This window comes from Camelus dromedarius, chromosome 14, assembly GCF_036321535.1.
Source record: "Camelus dromedarius isolate mCamDro1 chromosome 14, mCamDro1.pat, whole genome shotgun sequence".
NCBI lineage: Eukaryota > Metazoa > Chordata > Mammalia > Artiodactyla > Camelidae > Camelus > Camelus dromedarius.
In genome coordinates, this window is record NC_087449.1 from 42,370,473 (window position 1) to 42,393,748 (window position 23,276).

Below are 23,276 nucleotides of genomic sequence, written 5' to 3' on the forward strand. Positions count from 1 at the left end.
CTAGGGTCAGGGAATATTATAGAGTGAGCCTCCTCCACCATCAAGCAAGCAGACCAGAAACAGATATATATCCAAATAAATGTTAATCTTACCAAAGATACACTTATTTTTGAGAATCTGCCATGTGCCAGGCACTGAGTTGGCATTTTACACATTCCCCAACAATCCTGCTAGGTAATTACTCTTATTCGAGTTTTACAGATGAGGAAGGCGTATCTCAGAGAGGTGAGATAACCCATTCATGGTAACACAGCTAGAAGGTGGCAGTGCTGAAATTCTTGATGATTCCAAAGCCATGGACACCACCTTCCTCAGTCAGAGTTTAGATGTGTGATTTGTATTCAGACTTTCTCTTTTTAAAAAAAATTCTTGCTTACTTATCTATCTTTAAAGGATAATGACAGTCTTCACTGAGAACATCCCCCAAAACATATACTACAGCCTCTAATGACAATCTCAAAATAGAATTTTCTATAGTGTTCTGAGCTATGATAGCTTCATCAGAATAAATATTCAGTCTCTAAGGGTGACCACTCTGAAGCTGTCCCCTTCATAACGCTGTACACAAAATATAAAAACACAAGCAGATACTAACCTGCACCTCATCTGCTCTGCTATAGTTCCCAAACTCTTCTTGACAGGGTAGTTTTCCCCAGGAAAATATCTCTTTCCTATGATTATCTCTTAAATACTGTTATTAAACATAAGATCTTCTGTTTAAATATCTAGTCTTTTGGAAACCAGTCTCCTAAGCTCTCCAAGGTTTTTAAAACAGTTGCTAATATCTCTGTGAATTAATCACATTTCAAATTACTCTAATACCTCACATTTACTTAGACATTTTTTGAAGTGAACTCAACCTCTCAATATAAGGAAACAAAACCAAACCCTGAGAGACTAAATTAGATGCCCAAAGGATAACCACTAGCATTACTGGTGCCTTACTTATGAGAGGACACTGATACTCAGTCAGAGTCTAGTAACTCTTACTTAATGTGTTTAATTATCTGATTTCCCAGTCTATGGTAGATTGAAGAAGAAAATTAGAAACAGATAACGACCGTAACAGAAAGTTACATGGATGATATTAGCAAGGATTATCAGCCTGACAGTGAGGGAAGAGATAAGAAAATTAGTTAAATAGTAAAAAAATTGCACAACTGCTTAAAGAGTGGAGCAATCTGGGGCATTTAGTATACACAGCTCAGTGTCCTTAAGGCATTCCTGAATTGTGAGTAAAGACAGAAATGACAATATCACTTAAGGTAAGCTCAATATCACTTCTGTAAGCTCTTCAAGAAATACGAACTATATACAGCATTTTATAAATATTCTCAACAAAAGTTAAAATAAAAAATCAAGACATTCAGAGCTTAAAGATAATAAATCTCAGTTCTCCAGAAAATGCATTTAGATTCTGTGGACAATGCCAGACAAATACGGTTTATTCTTCCATTTTCTTTCCTGGTGCCCTACACCCTACACCCTACTGCCCCACCACCTTTTATGAAGAAATTGCTTATCTTCAAACCTTAACTCTATAACCTGTCCCAGGAAAGAAACCTTCTGAATGGAAATAGCTCAAGACCCTCAATATTACTTCTTGACTTAATTTGGAAGCCAAATCAATTAGTATCATGACATGTTGCCATCACCAGATTTACTAATACAGTCTCATTAATCAATGTCATCATATATATGGAGTCTCCCTACTGATCAATCATGGAGAACTGGTTTTTAAACTACACTTATCATAAAACACTCATTTCTGATTCAGAGGGTCTGGGGTGGGACCCTAAGGCTATTATGAAGCAGGTGGTCAGAGAACACAATTAGAGGAACACTGTCATACAGCCTCCCTTATCCAGTCCAGTCATACATACATTCAATGATTATTTGTTTTGTCCCCTCACACACAGATTTTCACTCAAGCACTGGGGAATATGTGGTCTAGGACACAGCATTCCAATAGTTAATCTCCATCTACCAAGTCTCTGAGGTACATGTTATATCAAGCTTTTCACCACTGAAGTCTAATTCTCCATTTTTTTTTCCCTAACAGTATACAAGCACTTATTATTTGGGATTGGGTTTTTCTGCTACTTTCTTATACTGTCCAGCAAATCAAGGGACTAAAACTTTGTTTCACCTGCCTGTTAAAACTACAGTTTTGTCTTTCTTTTAAAAAAATTTTTTTTAAATACACATTTTATTTTTATTTCCTCCCCTTAACGGAGGCACTGGGGATTGAACCCAGGGGCTCCTGCATGTTGAGCACACACTCTACCACTGAGCTATGCCCCCACCCACTCCCTTGTCTGTTTCTTTTGTCACTACCTTAAAGGTTCTGGATTTGAAACTGGCAAGAGTATATGTGAGATAATTTTAAAGATTATACCTTACCTCATTATAGGGTGAAAAAATAAACTGGAAGATGATCAATAGTCCAATTAGGGTGGGCTGACTGTCATAAAAACCAAAGGCAACAAAAAGCTCCTTTCGACCAATTAATACAGCAAACAAGAAAAAACACAGGAAAGAATTCATCTAGAAGAAGGATACAAAAATTCTAAGTTATTACTAAGCTTATTTCACTGTGGGCTCAGTAGTACTAAGAAAGTAGAATAAGACATCCTAATGTGATTTTTAAGAATGATATTAGTGTGATCACAGAAAAAGTTATTTAGGTAGTTTCATAGTTACTTTTATTCTAGAAGAAGAGAGAGCCTGAGCTGAGGACATATATACTAACTCATTGTAAGTGGGCAAATAATGGTTTGGCTGGATGATCAGGGCCTTGGAACAAACTAGAAGATGGCTAATAAGATTTGGAAAAGAAGCACGTGGAAAAACTTCCAATATTAGCCCAGAGTCTGACAACACTTTGGTCTAATGTGAATGCTCACCAAAACAGGCCCTCAACGAACAAGGAGAGAAGACAGCTGCTCTGTGGATGTTACCCAGTTTCTCTCCGCAGCCACCCCAGGACTTGGTCAAGGGGCTCATGGCCAAAGTGGCCAAAGTGCCAGGGATGAAGTCAGTGCATTAATCAACAGCACAGCATCCCTCTAGTGGCTCTTGCTGAGTGCCCAATCTATCAGAAGAGGCAATCAGTCCCAGTCCTGATAAGCTACCTCAGGAACCAGCCCATTACCTCATGGTCTGCTGATTCCACTGGACCCTTTCCTTCATACAAGGGGCAGTGGTCTTCCTTATTAAACCGAATACTTATGTTAAACTTGGATTTGGACTTATTTAATGTCTTAATCACTGCCGTGTATCCATACAATATAGCTTCAAGCCAAGGAACGCACATTTATACTTACAGATGCAAGGCAACAGGAAAGGGCCTATAGGGGTACACAAGTCTTCCCATGTAACCCATCACCCAGTGGCCTTTTAGAAAGATACAGAGACCCATTTAAGACTCAGTTAAGGCCATGTATGCTCAGAACCAGTCAACAAAATATAGTTCTATTTCACCCAGAGCCTGAAAACCGTGGTCATTCTGTTTGGTTAGTGGTATTAATACCCAGAGGAGGAATATTACAGGAATTATTTTCTTCTTCACCACCTTTTCCAATTTCTTTTCAGTGGGTGTGTAATACTTTCAAAAGGGCAAAAAATGTTTTAAAAAAAAAAAGCATTTTAATGCCCTACTTATCTAGGCTCACTCCTTTTGATCTTCACAGCTCCTATAGCTAAGCAACTCATGTCATTCTGATACCAGTTCTATGAGACATCACCACTCAATAAGGGAATGGAGGTAGAGAGAGGCTCAGGAATCTGCCTGGGGTCACACAGGCAGTAAGTCAGGGAGCCGGGATGTGAGGCCAGGTAGCCTGGAATAGAGTCTGCCTTAACTTCTCTACTATATGAACTCTCATGCCTGCTATATCTATATTTTGACTATCCTCCCATAAAAAGAGAATTGTCACTCCAAACTTACCTGGCTAATAATGATATTTTTGACTGTGTGTCCCAACTTCCAGTGCCCCAGTTCATGGCCTAGTACAGCAAGCACTTCCTCATTTTTACATCCTTGTTTCTTATTCTGAATCAAAGCAGAAATTGAAAATAAATTATCAGGAAGCTTCAAAAAGTTTGTATCTTTTAACCCCGTAAGAGTCTGTGTTAGAGTCTAGTTTAAGGAAACAATCAGACTTTTGTACAAAACTGTTCATCTGTTCATTCATTTAACAAAACATTCCCTGAACCACTCCATGTTAGACACTGGGTTAAGCTTGAACACAGAATCATAAACAAGACAGACGTATTCTGACTTCATGAAGCTTACAGTCTAATTTAGATTAGAAAAAAAATTTTTAAATCTTTATCAATAGGATAACAGTTAAATATATCATGACAAAATCATGTGACAGCCATATTGTAAGCCCATTAGAAATTTTGCTTTCAAAGATTATGTTGTGACATGGGAAAATGGTTTATTAGGTAAATTAAGCAGGAAACAGCTAAAAATATATACTATGATTCCAATTAATGAAAAATGTGAATGGGTATGTAAAAATACACAAACATAGAAAACAGACAAAGTATATCAAAATGTTAACAGTAGTTTTTCTCGATGGTAAAATACGGTGATATTTAACTATTTAATATCCTTCCTATTTTCCAAATTATCTATAAATAAGCACATATCATTTATGACCTCCAAAAATATCATGAATTGCCATTTTAAAAACTGAGACTTCCAATTTAAAATGGCAGAAGGAACAGTCACACCTAGTTTTATTCCTTACAAAACCCCCCATAAAACTAGTCAAGAGTTTTGTTTGTTTGTTTTTTAAGATATAAACTCACAAGGATAAGGAAACACAAGAGAGGTGGCAATAGTAGCAGCATTTTGCAAGCAGGAAAGCAGATGGACAAATGATAAAAGACTAGCCATGCCAAAGAAAGTTGAATTGTAAGCCAGCAGGGGAGATAACAGAACCAGCCTGATTTACACCACAGTCTTCAAAGGGCTTGAAACTAACAATATCATGTACTTCTGGAATTGGGGGAAGAAGATGTAGTGGCTAAAATAAGATTTGTGTGAGAGCCATTTGAGAAATGGTTAAAGCTCCAGATTCCTTCTCCAACTCCACTCATCCTCATTTTCTCTGGATAGGGCAAAAGAAAAGAACCTTTCAACTAGGAATTCGACACAGTTGAGGGCCAGGGTACACTAGCAAGAGACCATGTATTTGGTTGCATTTTAGTATGGTACACTGAATACTGAGAACTTCCTCTCCCAAACTAGCTCTCTCCCAACACCTGGCTGCCCAGAACACTACCTTCCAGGCAAAAGATTAAAAGAGTACTCCCTGGAAACTCCAACCACTAGACCAGGAAAGATCTGAAGATATTCTCTGACTAAAAGCCTACCCAAGTGAGGCTCATAGGTGATAAGCCTTATCTACAGGCTCAGAGATTTTAATCAGGTTTTTAGTACCATTCTCTTCCTAAGGAGTAAACAAACAAGGGTTATCAGATATACAAGGTAAGCTGTGATGGTGGAAAATCAGACCCAGAAAAAATGCAATATGGAAGAAATAGAAATCATGTAAGAAGATTCAGACAGATAAAATACTGAACTCACTGAAACAAAAGAGGATGCTCTAAAAATGGAAAATACAGAAAAAAATTATTATTGGAGATTAAAGCTTAATTGAATGACTGGAAGATGATGCAATCTCCCAGAAAGCAGAACAAAAAGAGATAAAGAAATGGAAAAGTATGGGAGAAAAGATAAGAAAGTTCAGTGTAAAAAATCCAACACTCAAATGACAGAAACTCTGAAAAGAGGGAATAGAAAAATGGAGAGAAGAAAAATCATCAACAAAAGTTCCAGAAAGTTTTCTAGAATCAAAGGATCTCAATTTCCAAATTAAGAGGATGCAATGCACACCCAGCACAATGGATAAAAATGGACCCACTATGTTGTACACCTGAAACTAATTATCAATTTAAAAAAAGATCCACACCAAGGTATATGAAATTTCAGAACACAGAGAAAGGATCCAAAAATCTTCCAGAAAAGCAAAATTAAAGTAACATACTAAGGATCAGTACCCTGAATGGTTTCAGACACCTCCCCAGCAGTGTTGGAGTCAAGAAGATGATGGAACAATGCCTTCACAATCTTGAAGGAAAAGTATCTCCAATCTAGAAATCTACACCCTAGCCAAAGTGACATAAAAATGAATACATTCTGATGCAAGAACTCAAAAACTTCATTAGGCAACCTTTCTCAGGAAAGTACTAGAGGAAGTTCTTTACCAAAATGAAGGAGTAAATTAAGGAATAGAAAGTCATGGAAGATAGAACACAGAAGATCCAATATAGGAGAGAAGTGAAGGAAATCTCTAATGGTAAAGGGCAATGCCAGAATGAGAAGTATACACCAGATAGAGAGGATAACATGTCCAGATTTGAACAGTGTGACCCAAAAGACAAGCCGCCATCATCACACTCCCTGAGTCACCATACCATCTTTTTAACCTGAAGAAACTAGTAGAAGGTATACATTATCAAGAGAACACAGTAAATCAACACTTTAGGATTCCAACCTAAAGAAAAGGAAAAGGAAAAGGAAAAGGATGACCACAAGGAAGTCCAGCATGAAAGCTGCAGAGCAGAACTTCAGAGAGACCACCTCAAAGATCTAAAGAGAACAGAGATCTCTTGTCACCGTGTGAGAGTGATGAGGGGGACTAAAACTAGTAAGGTTAATGATGCAATTAGCCTTGTAGAAAATTATATTGAGAGATAGCAGGAGTTATGAAAAGAATTAGCAAAAAGATACAAGGAAAATTAAGCACTTTTTTTAAAAAGAAATTATTAAGCAAGAGGGGAAAAAAGTAAGGCATGCTCAGCAGTGAATAGGCACAATACTGTTTTACAATAATGTTTACAATACTGTTTTCAATAATGTTTTGATATTAATTAAACCAAGAATTGTAACAGGAGTATACTGGAAGAACTGGGAGAAGGGAGAAGTTGAGCAGATGTTAGGACAAGAGCTAAATTCTCATCTACCATAATTGAAAGTCAATAGTGTCAATAGAAAATAAAATACATATATAGAAAAAGGAGATGTGTAATTGTCAGAAGACGCTAACAGCGTTGAAATATGTGGGAGGACAGGCGTGGCAGGGGGTGAGAAGCACAGAGAAGGGAGGAACATGAAACATATTTTATTATACACTTTTTTGTACTCTGAACTTTTAAACAATATGTTTACTACTTTAATAAAGTAACATTTCATGTTAAAATTTATTGGAGTTCTGCTCCCCTAATTTTTTGGGGGGAGGGTAATTAGGTTTGTTTGTTTATTATTTTTATGGCAGCACTAGGGACTGAACCCAGGACCCTATGTACGCTAAGCACTGCTCTACCACTGAGCTATACCCTCCTCACTCTGCTCCCCTAATTTTATTATAGCCTCTCAAACCAACATTACAAATATATATATACATATGTAAATACACACACATATACATATATATATATATATATATATATATAAAATGCATATATTTTTTTTTCCTTCAACACACATGAAGAATAGGCCAGGAAAGAAAAAAAAAAAAACAGCAAAAGTTGCTAACACTTACCAAACACTATGTACCAGAACCTCTGTGCTAAATATTGTATTACCTCATGTATACATTATAATCACCATATGAGAGAAGTATACTCATTATTACCACTTTACAGATGAGAACATCTACGCACAGAGAAGTTAGCTAATTTTCCTATGGCCACACAGCCAATAAATAGAAAACCTGGCATGTGAAGCTGATGTAGTCTGATGCCAGAGACCTGTGCTGTCAACTTTTATACAACAATGAATGTAAAAGAAAAATGTTCAACATTTATCAAATAAAATAGACAATTTTTCAGTTAATAGATATATAATCATTTGCATATTATTAGAGTTCTGGATTTTTTTATAGTACTGCTTTTAAAATAACTAAACATAAATGGCAGGTGGTCACATGAAAGATAAAATATAATGTGTACAAAGCCAAATAAAATTCTCTGTTTATAAACTTCCCAGATTCAATGTAAATAATGCCAAGACACAATGAACAATTTAATCTTATACACATTCACACGTGTGCACACCCACATTCACTCACCAACACACACCTACTCTGGAAAACATCTAAAAATGCTTAGTAAGGTAAAATAAATATCCTTTTAAAATATAGTTTAGTTCATTTGAAAGTAAGAGAAAGTCAAAGGTGAGGAGTTGAAATTGAGATCCCTTGCATAAACCCATGAAGGGCTGTAACTCTGAGTCAAAGAATGAGCTAGGAAAAAATATGTTGGCAAAATAACCCAACTGTGTCAAGCTCATCTAACGTGGAAAAAAACAGTCTCTTACTAAAATTCAAAATCATTATCTGCATGGTCCAGAAAACCCCAAGCTGAGATATTAAAATGCTTCTGGCTTGGTAGCACTGGGGCCAACTGACAGAAACAAATGCAAATCCTCTGTTGAGAACTGTACCCTAAACCCAGACCCCTCAGGATTCCTGAAGATTAAGATCAACAACCTATTATGAACTCACAATAAAAATTACCAAAGACTTCAGAAAACAAGCCACAATGAGTAAGATTTAACAAAAACAATAAGGAGCAGCATTAGCCCCTTAAGACTTCAGAGAGTGGAATTATCAGATACAGGACATAAAAAAGCATGCTTTATATAAAAAAGGGAACTAAAAATATGAGGAAGTAATATGAGACTACAAGAAATGACCAACTTGAAAAATAACCAAATAGAACTTTAAAACACAATGGACTGGCTAAAGAACAGATTAAATATAGCTAAAGAAAGAATCCATGAACTGGAATGTAGAGCTGAAAAACTACAGAAAGCAGCCCCAAGAGACAAATAGAAGTGGTTAGCACCTGTGGGAGCCAGAATGAGATGGTATAACATACATCTAATTGGAATTCTAGAAAGACAGAGTGGAGAGAATGGGAAAGAAGCAATACTCAAAGGTATAATGGCAAAGAATTTTTAAAACTTCAGGAAAGACAAGAGTCCTTAGTTTTAGAAACCAAAATATATCCCAGGCAGGACTGGGATAAAGAAGTCCATACTTTCACAACACAAAAATCAAAGAGAAATCTTTAAAACAACCAGAAAGAACTAAAAAAAAAAAAAAAAAAAAAAGACAAGACAAGACAATAAGCTCAGAGCAGACTTTTTCAACAGGAACAAAGAAAACCAGAACAGAATAGAATGGTATTTTTAAAGTGCTAAGATAAATAGCTGTCAATCTTGAAGTGATATCCAAGAATAAGAGTGAACTAAAGAAAGCAGAATTTTGCAAAGAAATTTCTAAAGCATATACTTCTAGAAGAAGAAAAGTGATTTCTAAAAGGAAGATGTGAGATGAATAGGGAATGGTAAGCAAAGATACAGGTAAGCACATAGGTAAACTTAATGACTGTATAAAATAATAATAATGCTAATTTAAGGAGTAAAAAAAAATCACAATAAAACTAAGATATTATATGAAAGGGGTAATTGGATCAAAATGTTTATTTAAGGTCCCTGAATTATTCAGGAAGCAATGAAGATATTGTGTATTTTAAGATTTTAGGTTATGTGAGCATAAGTAATTTTAACAGCAATCATTAAAAGAATAATAATACAAGAATCTCCAAACCTGAATGACAACCCAAATGGAATTTTTAAAAACCTTAAATCAGTTCTAAAAATAAAACAGGAGGACGTATGTGGGTATATTTGGGCTGGGGAGACATGAAAAGGATAGAGGCAAAAAAGAGCATAAAATAATATGGTAGAAATAATTCCAAATGTATCAGTAATGACAATATATATGAACCAAAAAAGCTTGTCAAAAAAAAGACAGTGACTGTCAGTTTGGATTTAAAAGCAACCATAATGACAAAGTCTATCTATATGCTACATCTAAAATATAAAAACAGTAAGGGTAAAAGTCAAAGGATGAATGTGATAGTGATGATGGTTGAATGTTATGAATATATACTAAAACCTACTGAATTGTACACTTTAAAATGGTTCTTTTATTTCAATAATCTTTTAAAAAGTAAAAGGATGGCATTTAGCAAACAATCAAAAGAAAGCTGGTGTTGCTGTATTAATATTAGACAAAATCAACTTAAAGACAAAAAGCATTATTAAAGAAGGTCACAACAGAATGATAAAAGGTTCAATTTACTAGGAGGATACATAATTCAAAATCTGTATGTACTTAATACCAACGCCTCAGAATATATTCATTCAAAATTGTCAGATTTGCAAAGAAAACCTGACAAATCTATCATAATAGAGGATGTTAATATAGTACTATCAATAATTGAAACATCAAGCAAATAAAGTATCAATAAAGCTTTGAACAAAAAAAAAGCTTGATCTATTGAACACATCCTGCAACAAATAATTAGAGAATATATTTCCTACAAAGTGAAAGCTAAAGGTTTTGAAATAAACTTCAGCTACTGAAAAGGGTGAAGTACAAAAAAATAGACAAACATAGAACTGACTTTGTTTTATACATCTTAGAAAAATGTTACCTAATGGAAACAAAGGCAACAACATACTGGAATCTAGATGCGCTACCACTTCTCCCCTCCTTCACCAATTCCTCATTTTTAAGGAAAATAGCCACTTAAAGTGAGGCTGGGTAGATGCATAAGAAAGAAGGATAGATTAAAATGATTGGCAAGACAGCATTTATATTTATTAACTCTTTTCCTTTTAAACATTAAAATTTAGGTCAGAATACATTCAGTAGAGAAAGAAAATGAGGTAACTAGCCTGGTTTCTTAAACGGCTAAGAGATACATGTGTACCCGTACCTTCAGGGAATGGCCATTATGAGGGAATAAAGAACAAAGCACCAATTAATAGGCACTTATTCTAAGGGAGAAATTAAAAGGTGCGGCGAAGGATTTACATATAAAAATATTTACTGCAAGAATGACAGGAACAAAGTAGAAACAATCCATATATCCAATAAGAAAAAATGATTTAAAAAAGATGGTTTAAAAAGACTCGAAATATATATAGTAAGATGTTTATGGTTAGTTGGATTATTCATTTTTTCTAATTTCTCTGTTACTTTAGTAATAAGCAAAAATATGCTGTTTTGTTTAATAATAATGGTAACAGTTCCTACTCATTAACGGCCTACACACCAGACACTGGGCTACTAAATATTTTATATACAGTTCAGTAATCTCCACTACTATAAGGCAGCTCATTAGCCTTATTTTATATAAAGTAAGACAGTCTTTAGACTTCTATTTTTACTAGTTACCTGCTTTCAAATATCAGCTATGAATTCTTCTATAAAACAACCAGGTTTCATTAGATAGAACAGTTCTTGTCTCTTGGTTTGATGTCTGGGTTCAGGAAGCTATTCAGAACTGCATGGAGTCACATTCAAAGATATGGAGACTTGTCTATTTGTGGTAGATTCTTAGACAAAATTGGGCTTTGTTTTCCTCCCACACGAATTTCACATAAAAGAACAAAAATAAGTACCACATATCTTTCACTTTTCTATAGAACTTTCCTTCTTATAAAATTCAAATGCTGACTCATTTGATCCTCGCAACACCAAGATGGGCAGGATGGGAAGTGTAACCTTCATTTTAGAGACAAAGAAAAGGATGCCAAGAAGTTGAAATGTCCTGCTTACGATCACCTTGCTAGTAAGTAGTGGGTAAAAACCAAACCCACATCTCTGGATCCTGTGCCCTTTCCATTATACTTGTCAACTGGGATGACTCACTTGCTGGGGAAATACTTGTTTTCTTCTATAAAAGGACAGCTTTTATATATAGCTTTTATATATTTAAGATTTTCCTTTTATTTAAACTGCTTTTGAGACAGGTTGTTCCAATCACTGAATCTGTCTTCTGAAGGATAAAATTCCAGGGGGTAAGTTTCCTAGACATATTTTAAAATGTTAATAGCCAATATGGAGACACTCATCAAAATGTTAATAGCAGTTATCTCTAAGAGGAGGGATTTCAGATAACTTTAGTTTTCTTCTTTAAACATCTGTTGAAAATGAAGCACTTTATCCTCTCTACCTCACTCAGGCTTAAAACCATCTTTACATCCCCCACTGTGTTGTACACCGGCATCCAGTAGTGGTTGCTGAATAATCACTGATTCCTATACTTCTGCCACATCTGTGTATTCTCTATGCGATTATTTACTTAGTATCTTTCTTTAAATCAATTTACTTTTTAAAACTCAACCTTATCTTCAATGACAATATTCATGAAATCATGATATGCTAGTTTTATTTTTTCCTAATATACATTAATACATTCATAGATACTCAATTTTCAAATATTGATATACTACCTAAAATCACCTCACCTGGGTAAATGCGCTGGAAAACAATACAGTTAATGAGTATGAGTCAACCTTTGACCTTCTCCTTCGCTCCCCATAATAGCAATCATCCAAGTATTTTGAATCCATCTTTTATGATGACTCCGCATTTATTCTGACCTCTCACTCTAGTGTAGACCGTTGTTATTTCATGCTTGTCTTGGTTATCTTGATGCAACAGGCCCCTAGAAGTCCCCCTGCCTCTAATCTGCTCTATCATATTGCTGCCAAATTTTAATCTTCCTAAAACAAGATTTGGCCTCTACCCAAATCAATCTAAACTTTCCAGGCCACTGAAACAACCACTCAATCTCTTCAGGAAGAAGTATGTTACAAAATGGTCCTGGCCTACCTTTCTATTCCCATCTACAATAATTTATTTAGTCATTAGTCTCAGAATAGCTATTGTGTCATTTTTTTGTCTTTATAACTTTATTTATGCCATATCATCAACCTGAAATGCTCCATCTCCAAGTCAAAATTCTGCCTCGTTCAAATATCCTTTTAAGAAACCTGCCTAACCATTAGAATCTGCATCAATTTTTTAATTTCTAAAAGTCACACAGTTTCAGCCACTCATGATATTTACTACCCTCTGCCTTAAACTATGGGCTATTTGTATATATATTGTCTACTATAGGTTCTCTAGGGTAGGAGTTACACATAGACATACACATAGAACTTAACGCATAGATGCTAAAATATTTGCAGTTATTAATTAAAGCAGCCTCTTCAAGAAGCCAGCAAAATAATTCAAACTCTGTTCAACACACTTCAAAGGACAACCCCATCTTTTTTTTTTTTTTTTAAAGATTTAAGCCAAAGAATACTGTTCTCATAGACACTAAAGGTCAATAAATTCATTATACTGCTTGAATCAGTGGACCTCTATCTAACACCCAGGTTTGGCTACAAAGTAATCCACTGTGTATGTGGATACCTCTTCATGATTCCCCAGTGTTGTCACCAGGTTACCCTTTCTAGACTTCAGTTTTCCTGTCTTCCTAGATCTCTTCCTAGCTTAAAATCCTATGACCAAAGTGACTTTTACTTCAATACCCTGACAGGATAAACCCACTTTAAAAAATAAATACAATCAAAAGAGTTAACCCTCACGCAAAGCTATTTAACCTCTTCACTGAACTTTGTTCTATCTACATATTTATAACAGGCTGGGCACTTTATTAGACTATTTTTCTAGGGTAAAACAGATGCTCAAATGATAATAGTTATTTTCTGGTACTTAAAGTATATAGAATACAAGGTATTCCACATATATTATCTCATTTAATCTTCACAACCCTAAAAAGTATTTCAGTATTTTTCAACTAAGAGTGATCTTGCCCCCTTCCTCCAACCCCTAGGGACATCTGGCAATGTCTAAAGACATTTTTGGTTGTTACAATTGTTGGAAAAGGAAGAACTGATACTGGCATCTAGTGGGGAGAGGCCCAGGATGTTGCTAAACATCCTGTAATGCACAAGATAGCCTCCCACAGCGAAAAATTACCCGGTCCAAGATGTCAGTAGTGCCAAGGTGAGAAACCCCGCTGGCATCAACTTTCAGTTAAGAAATCAAGTCTTCAGAGAGCCTAACTTACTTGCCCAGAGTTACACAGATTCCCAAATCATCTCTGAATGACATCAAAGCCAATGGCACATTCCATCATACATACAACTACTAGAAACTGTTTCTATTAAATATATACTGTTTTCTTCTCATTGTTTCCTCTTCCCCATTGGTATACTTCAGATTTTGCTAATCAGCATCAGCTGACCTCATCCAGGAGCAGATGCAGAAAAAGCTTTCTCAGACTCTCAGGTCAGATTTAAGAAATGTATTCTCTTGTGCTCTCACTGCATCCAGTATATATTGCTTCACTGTAGCAATTACTATATTAGACTGTGATTGTATGACTTTCTCCCCTTTAGACTATAAGCTCCTTGAAAGCAAGGTTTCTCTCTTTATTTTTGTATTTCTAGTGCCAAGCACAGTGTCTCAGCACAGAGTTTACATTTCATAAATATTTGTTAAACAAACAAAAGAAAACTAACCAAGTTACATGGTATACCCCAGGATGCACAGCTACTAAATGACAGAACCAGGATTCAAATTCAAGTCTCTTCATTGTCAAAGCCTATAATTACTACATCTCAGTGAAGCTAAAAATTAGATGTTTATCTCCTCCTTATCCTGCCTGTGGGAATTCTTTGATCATAAACGTATCAGGCATAAAGTCCCTGTTTTAAAGACAGCTTATAATCATACGAATTTTCCTACCTTATAATTTTAATGTGTACATTCTGTGAAAGCTTGCAAGGTAGTTAGCATGTAATGATAGTGATATTGTCTCCCAAAATACCAGAATTATAAATGGGCCGTTGTGTTTTTATTTGATAGTCTCCCTGAATTCAACACTCACTACATAGAAATTGATGTTATTTTAAGTTGTCACAGGAACTGTTTATAAAAACTAAGCCAGGGTCGCTGAGGAAAAGAAGAACTCACTTTAACTTTAGCTTTTATTTCTTCACTGTCCCCTTCTCCATCATTGCGGGGTTCCATGCCAGACTCCTCCTGGATGTCTTTGTTTAGTACAGAATACTCTTCTAGTAGAGTGTCAAACAAAACTATTCGCTTGTTCTTGAAGAAGCCATAAAAATAAGCATTGCTGTGGGAAGAGCGTTTAGATCCTAAGGAAAAGACAGTTCAAAGCATGGAAAATAATTAAAAAGTCTGGGGTCTTTGGAGAGACGAGTAGAAACTAAATTACTGGAAAGGACATTAACATTTGCAAATTGTTTAATACCTGAAGAATATTGTATCAACATACATCACCACAGGCAGTGGAAAGTATCTTGACAACAAATATATATGCTCATTGCAGCTTCACAGCAACAAGTAAATAAAATCTAAATATCCAATAGTTGTGAATGATTAAACTATGGTAAAGCTATGAAATGGAATTTTAAGCAGCCAGAAAAAAATTACACTTTTGAGGAATTTTAACAAGATAGGAAAAAGCTCACCAACAGACTGAGGATATAAAACTCCATGTATATAAGGTTCCATTATTGTTATGAAAAAAATGTACATGTAAATAGAAAAGCATAAACACAAGCCTATTAAGAAATATATTAAAATATTGAACTGTTTATCATTGGCTTTTAGAAATACAGATATTTGTTCCCTCTTTTGTACTTTTCTCTCTGCTCCAGGGCTTTTAAAGTAAGTATACTCATTTCTATAATCAGAAAAAAAAATTAAAGTTATTTTTAAAAAGACTGGAAAACAAATTCTGAATTTTTAACAGTGGCTAACAGTAGCTGAACTATGGTTGATTTTTATCATCTTTTTTATATTTTTTATTTACTTTCTAAATGTTCTACCATGTGCAGGGAATTTAGTAGTTAAGAACAGACTTTGGGTTTAAATCTTGGCTCTGCCATGTATTAGTTGTGTAAATGTAAGGGATTTTCTTAATTTCATTAAGCTTTATTTTCCTGGTTAGGATGTGAGGATAGCACTTTTTGGTTTGATTGCTGGGAAGTTAAGAGCCAAACACGTGGACCAATTTTGTCAACAATATAGGATCTTCAGATCTGGTAAGCTGTGTATCTGGATCTTACAATTCTATCTCATTTCTATCCGTTCTCACTCTAATTTTTAAATTAATTTTAAAATATTTCTTAGAAGCTGCCTGAAGTTATCTATGGAAGCAGTCAGATAAATAAAACTAATTAACATCTTAGTATCTCCCACTGCACCAAGTATCTCAATGTGCAGCCCGAAGAATACCTACACCAAAACCACCTACGGGCACTGGTTAGAAGCAAATACTAGAAACACCCATTAAGTCAGAATGTCAGGAAATGGACATGAAGAATCTGTCTTTTAACAAACTCTCCAGCGAATTCTTATACTCACTAAAGTTTGAGTCCCTGCACTAGACCACAAGCTTTTTGTATCACTGTGTCTGGCATGTAAGATTTATTCAATAATGCTTGCTTACTGAATGAATTAATGGTACCAACTTGAGGTATGAAGTAATGTACCTGAGAACTCTGAAAACAAAAATGTTCTATGCAATTGTAAGGCACTGCCAGCTGTGTCTTCATCTTTCCTTTCTATTGTCTGATTTTAACCTCTCAGCAGCATTTGATACAGTTGACTGCTCCCTCCTTGAAACACTTTCTTCTCCTGTCTTAAAAGAAACACCATCTTCTCTTGGTCTTCTTCCTTCCTCAATGGTCTCTCCTGCTCAGCCTCCTTTAATGGCTCTTCCTCCTCTACTGACTCTGACCTGAGCCCCCTTCTCTTCTCTAAATACCCTCATCTAAGGCATCAAACACCATCTATGTGTCAGATACTCTCATATCAATATTTCTAGCCCTGACCTCTCCCTAGAACTCCGGATTTATGTATCCAGCTGCCTACATCTCTACATGGATGTCTATAGCGCACATTTGCTGTTTATATTCTTCCATGAAGTTTCTTCCCTGATCAGTACTTCCTCCTGCAGAGTTTACAGAATTTCACACCATGCAGGTCTTGTAACAGACTGCTTCTTGTTTGAGAAATCTAAAAAGCTAGATATCTGCTTCCCCAGTACTCCTGGCAGCTAGCCCAGTGCCCTGGCTCAGTCGATCAGATACACCCATTGGGGACTCTGAATAGTTAGCTAATTACACAAATAAGCAGGGCAGTGAGGAATTAATTCTGCAGGTGTTAGTGGAAGGGCTGTTACGGGTACAAGCTGCTGAATCCAACAGCAGAAGCCAACAGCAGTGTCCTCACAAGACTGGATCCTGCAGAGAGATTCTGAGAACCCAGTCTCCCCATGGAGAGCTCACTTCCCAAGTTTGGTGAACTTAACTTTCCTGGTGACTTTGTGAATTATCAAATAAGGAATTTTCTGATTAAATCAGCCACAATTGGTTTCTATGTCTGACCTGCAACCAACTTTGCTGGTAGAACACTAGAACAATGTTCAATAGGTATCTCAAAATTTAATACACCCAACAGAACTCAAACCCTCACAAACCTGCTCTTCTCCCAGTTGTTTTTTCCCCCCTCATCTCAGTAACCTACCATTTATCCAACTGCTTAGTCCAGAAATCTAGGTCTTTATTTTTGATGTCTCTTCTTTCTAACCCTTCTTCCTTTACATGCCATTTAGTAGCAAATTCCATCAACTCTACCTCTAAAATGTAGCCCTAATACATCTGCTTCTCCACATCAATTACTACTATCCTAGTCTAAGCCACCATTATCTTCTCCTGAACTGCACCAGCCTCTTGCCTTTCCTACTATCTGTTCTCTAAATAGCAACCCAAGGTATGTAAAAAGCACAAACCAGGCCAAGTTACTTTCCAGTCTAAAACCTTCCATAGCTTCCCCCCTGACTTAAAGTAAAATCCAAGCTCCTTACTCTGATTTACAAAGGCCTATGTGGGGTGACTCTTGCCTACGTCTCAGATTTCATGTTGTTAACAACTTCCTGCTATGTTGTAGCCACACTAGACTTTTTTCTGTTTATTGAAACAGAAAACATACAAAGCTCTGGAAGGTCTTCCCACTGATCTCAGCATGGATGGCTCATTTCTTCAGATCTCAGCTTAAATTCATTTGCTCAGAGAGGTCTTCTCTGATGACCTAAAGTCTCTACTCAGCCATTCCTCATCACTTCAGACTAGTTTAATACTCTGTGCAGTACTTGCTGTCTGATATTTTTTGAGAGCAGGCGTCTTGGTTTTTCACTTGGTTTTTCCCTTTCGATTTACAAATCCATAATGTGTGTTGTTATTGTTAGTAACAATATTCATTCATTCAAAATATTTTTGAGGATTGTTACCATTATTAACAACAACAAAAGAACATACATTACAGATGAGTAACTTCAGTTTAGCCGAGGTAAGTTGCCCAAAGTAACTCAGGTAATTTGTGCTAGAACTAGAATTTAAACCCAAGTCTACTGGCTCCACAGTCTGAACTCTAAAATGTTACCCTCCACCTGCACAAATCTTGACTTTCCATGAACTCCCAGCTCATGTTATCACCCTCCATAAAGCCTTCCCTGACTGTTTCACCTAAAACATGTAGCGTTGATGATATGTCACACAGCTTCTCAATTACCTCTATTGTCATAGCATTAGCATTCATGTTACCTGATTGTAACATTAGCAACTTAGGTTGCCCCTTCAGTAACAGCCCCTCGCAGAGTGCTCTACTATACTGATCAGTGTGCTATCAATTAAAAGAGAAGTGATATCAGAGGGTAAAGTAGTAGTATGAATTGGCTTATTTTTCTACCATTTCCCCACAGACATGTTGCAATTGTGCCTTTAGTTGGCCATCAAATGTCTGAGATTTCTCTACTCTTCTAGTTGCTGTTAATTCATTCTCTCCAGTTGTGACCATCTCTGTTCTCCCCTGACCCTACAATTACTTCTCAGTTTCTATTCCTTCACCCACTATAGCTGCTTCTCAATGATAATTTTTTAGTTTAGAGAAGGGACAGGCAAAGTATGGCTTGCAGGTCAAATCAAACCAGCCACTTATTTTTATAAATAAAGTTTTATTAGAACACAGTCATGCTCATTTGTTTATATAATATCTATGGCTGCTTTTGTATTATCTCGGCAGAGTTGAATAGCTGCAGCAGGGACCATGTGACCTGCAAAGCCTAAAATATTGACTATCTAGCTCTTTAGAGAAAACATTTGCCATACTATTGTTTAGAGAAAGCAAAACTGAGACCCTGAGGGGCAAAGTGACTTGTCCAGGATTCCACAGCTGGTGAGTGGTGGAGGCAGAACCGGGCTCGTTCATTCACATGGGTTTTAATTTATAGATTCTGAAAGTCATGGTTCTGCACAGTTTTTCTTTGCATCTTTGTCAGCTTTCTTGAGACTTTAGGAGTCTCATGTAAGGGAACAGATAGCTTAACTCTCAAAAGCAATCATCACAAAAGCAGAGTATAACTAACCTGAAGTACCTAATGGTACTACAGTTTTGGTTTATCTGCAGGCGAAATCAGAGTCCTGCAGGACACTGGGAGTTTTCTTGGGGGAGACAAAGTCAATAGCATTGGTTCCATTTTGAGTCCCCAAATCAGGGCCAAATGGAATCTGACTAAGCAAAAGTCCAACTCAGTTACCTAAAGGAGCCAGGCAGGTAACAGAAGTGAATAAATCAGTCTCATATGACATAACAGGGAGGCCTTGGCCCAGAGCTGAAAACAGTACTGTAATGCCAACCAAACACAGCTGCACACAAGAGCAGGATTTAGCATCAGGCCACCAGGTGCTATCCTGGGGCTATGTCATCAATTCTTATATATCTTAAAAAGCCAAAATATAAAATCCTAATCGTTAAATAACAACAACAAAAAAACCTCCCAAACCCAACTGATTTGTTCTTTTATTAAAGTTTTAAGAATAAAGCACTCAAATAAAACAAATCACTCAAATAAAATCTTCTTACCTCACGGAGCCTTACCTTCAACAACATACACCTTAGTCAAAGGGAAGTCAATACTCTTTGCCATGACTTCAATTTCTTGTTTGAGCTTTCCCTCAGGCAGAGGTGTGAATTTGTCAAATAAAGGGGCAATGTAATCAGCATAGATGGTGACAAGCACCTGAAAAGCAAATGTGAGAACAACCTATGAATATATTCTTACAGAGAAACTACTCATTATACAGATTCAATATTAAAACAGCTATGTGATCCCAGCCCTGAGAACAGGGACCTTACCTGATTTGCTCTGGTATTCCTATTCCTAAATAGTAACAGAGAGCAAGCACTCAATACCTGTTTGATGGACCAAATCAAAATAAGGAGTCCCTAGATGGTAATGACTGAAAAGCCAAATGGTCCATTCAAAACTACCTTGGGGATTTCTGACACTTCATAAGTCCATCATAACTTGGAATTCTGCCTTTTGGGGTAATCATAATAGGCCTGAAGACTTTGCTAAAAAAAGAATTACTAGATCTTGACTGTTTTGGTTTGTTTGCTAACACTGGTGACCTGGCGTTCACAACTGTACACTTGGGTTGAAACAGCACTTTAAGCATTTTGGGAGCATTTCCTCTGCTCTCTCTCCTCTCGCTTCAATTTGCCATACAACATATATTTGTAAATCCAACTAGCAGCCATTTTCTGGTCATGTTCCCACCAGTGGGACGTGAAGCACACATGCTCACACCACGTGTAATTCAGACTAAAAGAAACCTCATAATCAGTGCAGTTGTAGAGCTGAGAGGTGGTATTTTCTAGGGGCTGTGAACAGACCATTTTGATTGTGTTGTAGAGTTTGTGTTGTGAAGCAGTTAAGAATATGGAAAAGAGGAGAGGAAAAGAAGATGTGAGGAAGGGATAATGAGGGAGCAGCTAGAAGCTAGTTTTTAGTTACTTTTAATGATGCAATTTTCAGGCAGTTTTGAACTATGCCTTTGTGAGTTGCCACCGGAATGATGACTAAGTTTGACATTTTGATGACTTTTAGCTTCTAGGATCTATAAGAGTCAGTATAAGAAGAAGAAAATCTATAGTCAGAGTCAACTCTCCTACTTCTATACCTAAAAGCAGAAATCAAAAGAGTAATTTATATAAGCTTCTATTTATATTTCTTCTGCTTCTTAAGAACTGTTTAGATGCTAATGAAGATTAAATCACAGTTATCTCACCAAGGAACTTTTTGTAAAAGAAAACTGAGACAAAGATTTCACTTACCAGAGATACAACTAACGTAAACAGCCAGGCATAAATAAAAAAATAGTCACCACCAATTTTAATAATGTAAAGTAGAAGTGAAGACACAGGTAATAAAATGCATTGAGTCACAATGAATTTCTTGATTGCATCTTTCATGAAGAACCCTAAAGTCTGAAGAAAGAAAAGATCATCATAAGAAACTGAGAAACTGAAAAAAAAAAAAAAAGAAACTGAGAAACTGCTTTTAAAATAACAAATGAATAGAAAGGATACATTATTAAAGCAATTTTTAAAATTAAAAGGCAGTGAGATTATATGGCAACAAGTAGCCTAAGACAATAAGTAAAGGTCTTGCATTTTAGAATTTAAAATAAACTCATTTAAATGTTATTAGCTGAAGAAACACTAGACATTAATGCTAGAGGAGTTTATGGCAAGACTTTATAATTTTCACTGTATCTGCAGTTCATTTTCCTCGATCAGTTCATACTCTAAACTAGCAAATTTTGTTTTTATAATTTTTGATTTTTTTACTACCAGCAGAGGACAAAAGATCTTCACATATAAAACAGAACATTTGCATTCTCTATTTTACCTGTTGATTGAAACCATGTCTTTCTTCTATCACAAAAGTATTATAAAGACTCCATGGCAAACCAGTCAATGCACTGAAAAGTGTAGCCAACAGCAGAAACACCAAGGACTGAGTGATCTAAACACAGGAAGAAAATAGTAGTTTTTATAGTGTAATATTAATTCATTCTTCAAATGAATTATTAGGGAACAAGTCGATGAGTATTTGCTGAGTACTTACTATATATAACGCAAGCAATCCGTTTAATTCTGTGGGTAATAAGACAAGGTCTGAAACATCACCTCTACCCTCTGAGTTTATTTGCAAGATAGGGAGGCAATAAAACTTCCTCTTTTACCACACGGGCACTTTATGAAAGTTACCTGAAGTCATTTAGACAAAAAATGGTTAAAGAACTCAAAAATGAGAGACAGGCACATATGCTGGGGAATTCAAGGAAGGCTTACAACACTAGAGACCTGGGATGCCACACTGAAGAAAGAGCTAAATTAGTGAAATAGGAGAAAAGAGGCAAGGAGTAATTTCACCCAATTTGCAAAAGCAAGGAGAGAGAAAAGAGTGCCCTGAAAGTGGAAGATGACAAGATGATGGGCTGGTTGGGAACAGGCAGAGAAACTAAGAATGGAGCACCAAAAAAACTGGGTCAGCACAGGTGGGGCAGAGTGTGCTAAAATTTTCACAGAGCCAAAATACAATAGAGGAAATTATCCGCAAGAATTACTTTAATTTCCTGTATAACAGGTCCTTAGGAGATTAAAAGTCAAGAACTGCCTCACTTTTCCTTAGTTTTTCTATGATAGTGGAGGACAAGGACTAATTAGTATGAAGGGAGCTGTGGGGAGGGGGAAAGGGCAACAAGGCAAATAGAACCCTTCTCCCCACCCCTCACCACGCTGTCTCTCTCTCTCTCACTCCCCAGGGTAAAACTGAATTCTTTTAAGGTAAATGTGAGTACTCCACCAAAACATACTTGATTTGGTAGCAAAGATGCAGCCAATATGTTTCTAAATACAGGCAGAGGGAGAGGAGAAGAAGAAAGGAGATCTGTCTGGCTACAACATACAGGGTGTTTTCCAGCACTTGTCCCCAAATGGGAAATGAGAAACTTTTTAAAAAACAGAGTCCAGGACCTTCCTCAAGACTACTGAATTGGCATCCCATCTTCCAAAAACACAACCATATTGTACAGGCTGTTTGAATACCGGCTCGTCTCACATAACATATCATGAACATCTTTCCATATCAAGAAATACAGGTTTACTTCTTCACTGACTTCTAATGACTCTAGAGTATTGCACTGTATATGTGGACACCTAGGCTATTTCCATCAGAACATTCATTCCAATGCTACAACGAACCCCTTTCATTCACTCCCCACAAATTCATAAAACTGAAAGGTCTGGGGTCAAACTCTGTAAAGATTTTTTATACCTACTTCCAAGCTGCCCTCTAGAAAAACTATACTAGTTTTCAGTCTGCTAGGAGCATGAGACTATTTCCATATCCCTCACCAATTGTGTCCTATCATTCTTTTAATT

At 36.3% G+C, this 23,276-nt stretch overlaps 1 protein-coding gene across 3 annotated transcripts in view; it reads right to left on the reverse strand.

The window, feature by feature from the left end:
* ZMPSTE24 (zinc metallopeptidase STE24) overlaps positions 1-23,276 on the reverse strand; it is a 47,199-nt gene that overhangs the window by 10,785 nt on the left and 13,138 nt on the right. For all 3 annotated transcript variants that reach the window (XM_064493703.1, XM_064493702.1, XM_031464882.2), the window contains exons 4-9: positions 21,739-21,855; positions 21,162-21,314; positions 19,923-20,064; positions 14,931-15,115; positions 3,950-4,054; positions 2,404-2,547 (exon numbers count right to left, since the gene is read on the reverse strand). In XM_064493703.1, the coding sequence (XP_064349773.1) occupies positions 2,404-2,547; positions 3,950-4,054; positions 14,931-15,115; positions 19,923-20,064; positions 21,162-21,314; positions 21,739-21,855 (846 nt within the window). The remainder of the gene's footprint in view (positions 1-2,403; positions 2,548-3,949; positions 4,055-14,930; positions 15,116-19,922; positions 20,065-21,161; positions 21,315-21,738; positions 21,856-23,276) is intronic.